Source organism: Scomber japonicus, chromosome 10 (genome assembly GCF_027409825.1).
Source record: "Scomber japonicus isolate fScoJap1 chromosome 10, fScoJap1.pri, whole genome shotgun sequence".
NCBI classification, from domain to species: Eukaryota; Metazoa; Chordata; class Actinopteri; order Scombriformes; family Scombridae; genus Scomber; species Scomber japonicus.
This window is the reverse complement of record NC_070587.1, coordinates 12,553,248-12,556,418: the sequence shown is the minus strand read 5'-3', so window position 1 is coordinate 12,556,418 and position 3,171 is coordinate 12,553,248. Positions and strand designations below refer to the sequence as shown.

Genomic DNA, 3,171 nt, shown 5'->3' with positions numbered 1-3,171 from the left:
AATCCCAGATTCAAGGGAGATTTAAAGATTTTGCCCATACCTTCGAATACACGACGTTCCCCCTACAGTTTTCTTTACTTAGCCTAAAACAAAATATATGACACAGTGGAGCAGCCTGGTCGGACTGGGAGGAGTCTGTAGTCGCCTGGTGTTTTAATTGGCTGCAGGCTACAGTGAGAAGCGTGAGTATCAGTAATTATTCAGCAATGTTTTGCACAAGAAATGTCAGCCAGAAAGGGCTATCTTCATCCTCCGTCAAATTATACCACAACGATGACATGCCCTAACAACCAAGCTGGAAATTCGTTTTTCGTGGACTCTTTAATCAACGTGAGAACCGAAAGTGGTTCATATTACCAAAGTAACGGCGTGTATTTGCCACCGGCGGCGGAATATTCATATGGACTTTCGGGTGGCTCGTGTTTCCCGGGGATCGGTAAGCGCAGCGAGCCAAGCACCCAAAGCGTGATCCCGTCTTCTGCGCCGTATGCTCAAGGGATGGAAACGTGGCTGGAAACGTCGAGATCATGCCGGGTGGATCAACCGAGCGGCCAACATATGGCTCAGTGTTCATTCTCATCGGGTATAAAAGAGGAGAGCGCGTATTGCCTTTATGAGTCTGACAAATGTCCTAAAGGAGCAACAGTAGATGACATTTCCTACTCGGCTGCATCATGCCCGGTTACCGGCAACACCGTGCCAGTCCCCGGCTACTTCCGCCTGTCTCAGACATACACGTCCTCCAGGCTTTACCACGATGTCCAGCCAAACGTGAATCACTTTGCTCTGCAACGGTCTTCCCGTTTGGACACCCAGCCCTCTCAGGCACCGGCTGCTTCTGCAGAGCCGGAGCGGAGGGAGAGCCACGAGGAGGCGCCTGTCCCTGCGCCCTGCGTCCCGACTAGAGAGGAGGACAGCCGCCTCTCCTCGGAGGGCTCGTCCTCCCCTGAGCCCGCTGAGACATGCAGTGCTGAGTGTCCAGAAAGGCCAGTAAAAGGTGAAGAGCCGTGCATTGTAGAGATATGTTGCAAAAAAAGGAAATACTAGTTTTTAGGTTTTCCATTCTTTTTTCCCCCCCAACCAATGATTTCTAACCACAGAGGAGTATATGAGCGCTGATTCGCTATTGCTGGATTAATATTTAGGTTAACAGCCAGCCACTCACAGGTGGTTTATCGGATATTTACCGGTTTGTCAGACACGAGGCGAAATAGGTGACTTTAACCAATCAGAGCAGAAGATCAGAGCCATTGTCCTTAATAGCTGTTTTTTAAAGATAGCTATTAAGCTGCTATAGCTACTGCAAAGCTATTTTAAAACGGACCTCATGGATTTACTTTTCTTTTTTTCTTCTTTCTTTTTTTCTTTTTTTTTTACAAGCAGCGATATAAGTTTTTATCATTAAAAATATAGGAATTCTTCACGTGTGTTTTAAATATTATGAGGCTTGTATTACTTATTACAAGGGAAAGCAAGGCCAATACAATCTAGTCCATTTTGTCCTGTGCTGGATTCTGATGTCAGTTGTCCCCTCATCAAAGGCGCAGGCCTTGCAATAATTTCAGCAGACTGCAGGCTATGTTTTATGTCTTAATAAAGGTGCAGTGGGCTACAGGCTCCTGTGGTTAAAGCTGCTTAATGGGGTAAATGTCAGTTTCTGGTAAAATGCTGAATTGCAAGTACTTGGGTATTCACGGAAATATTAGTTTGTGCGTAAAACTGGAGTAAAAATCTATCACAACACGGAAATAATTCATTGGTGGTGTAGTAGTAACAATAAAATGTATATTTAAACCAAACGCTATCTTCAGTAGCTTTCAGTAAAATGGGATTTTATTTGTGTGACAATGTAAAGTTTTGGTTACTATTTCAGCTTTGGAATCTTATTGGTTTTTAATATCTAACAAAGATTTGATGCTTCCCTCCAGGTATGATGGTGTTTTGTCACACCTGTTGCCTAACATCCTGTATCACTGTCATTGCAGGAGATGGAAAAATGGAAAGTACAGCTAACTGGCTCACAGCAAAGAGTGGCCGAAAGAAGCGCTGTCCCTACACCAAGCACCAGACTCTGGAGCTGGAGAAGGAGTTTCTCTTCAACATGTACTTGACTAGAGAGCGTCGCCTGGAGATCAGCCGCAGTGTGCACCTCACTGACAGGCAAGTCAAAATCTGGTTCCAAAACAGGAGGATGAAACTGAAAAAAATGAGCCGGGAGAATAGGATCCGAGAGCTCTCCAGCAACTTCAGTTTCTCGTGAGAGTGTTTGGGTCTTTGGCGCCCTCCTCCATCCATGGCGAGGGCGTCTGTGCAGAGCCCCCCCACCCACCCAACTGTGAGAATGTCTGCTAACTTATTGATTGTTGTTCTTTGGAAAATGTTATTTTCACGTCTGTTTGATTTTGTCGTGGATGTGTATTTATAAATGGCTGCATTTGTAACGTTAATCGGTTGTGTTTTAAGTGTTCAGAATGTGACCACAATGTTTCAGAGCTTCAGGCTTGTACATATTGTATATTCAACCTGAGTGAACCATTGGAATTTGCATGCTGGACCAACCCTTGGGATATTTGTGTTACAGTTACACCTAGGCCTTTATGTGACGGCTAAAGAGCCCAAGAGATTTGATGAATATTTGCACATTTTGCTGGTCAAATTAATAAAGACATCACTGCAACTGCAGACTTCTTATTTCATTCAGAAAACTGCGTGCTGTTCAAATCTTTTGTGTGAAAGCTGGCACAGGTAGCGCATGCTGCTAATGCCTTTACATTTTGGACTTGGTCCGCAGTATGCACAGCAAATATTATTACAGTAGTAGAAGGTGATGCTCTTCATAGTTTAGAGTTTAACAGGCCTGTAATAGATGTCTGGCGTCTGTGCACACTTCGCTGCTTTTTGTCCTTGACACCTGACTTAAATGTAAAACACTGAATGACTGGAAGAGCAGTGATTTTTTAGTATTAATATAATATTTTAAATTAGTTGTAATAGTGACTAAGTGAATTCTTGTTGCAAAAAAAGAGAATAAATACTAGTTAGTATTTGAATTGGTAAAATGCCTAATTTAAACATCGAACAATGACGCATATGGATTAAAAGAGGTCCAAAATGTTGCAAAAAGCTGTGAGTATTGCCGCGCATTGATGCCCATCAATAGACTCTTTGTGA

The 3,171-nt window shown here is 43.4% G+C and overlaps 1 protein-coding gene across 1 annotated transcript; it reads left to right on the top strand.

Annotated features, from left to right (window-relative positions):
- The first annotated feature begins 222 nt into the window (after positions 1 to 222).
- On the top strand, positions 223 to 2,271 carry hoxa10b (homeobox A10b). Its single transcript, XM_053327032.1, has 2 exons — positions 223 to 997; positions 1,986 to 2,271. The coding sequence occupies exons 1-2, from the start codon at positions 223 to 225 to the stop codon at positions 2,258 to 2,260; spliced, it is 1,050 nt and encodes a 349-aa protein (XP_053183007.1). The 3' UTR covers positions 2,261 to 2,271.
- The last annotated feature ends 900 nt before the right edge of the window (positions 2,272 to 3,171 follow it).

What these genes read in the sequence shown, in the direction of transcription:
- hoxa10b (XM_053327032.1), top strand. Translation starts at nt 223, where the DNA reads ATGTCAGCCAGAAAGGGCTATCTTCATCCTCCGTCAAATTATACCACA. An exon ending in TCCAGAAAGGCCAGTAAAAG is followed by an intron (nt 998 to 1,985) that starts GTGAAGAGCCGT and finishes CTGTCATTGCAG; the next exon opens with GAGATGGAAAAATGGAAAGT.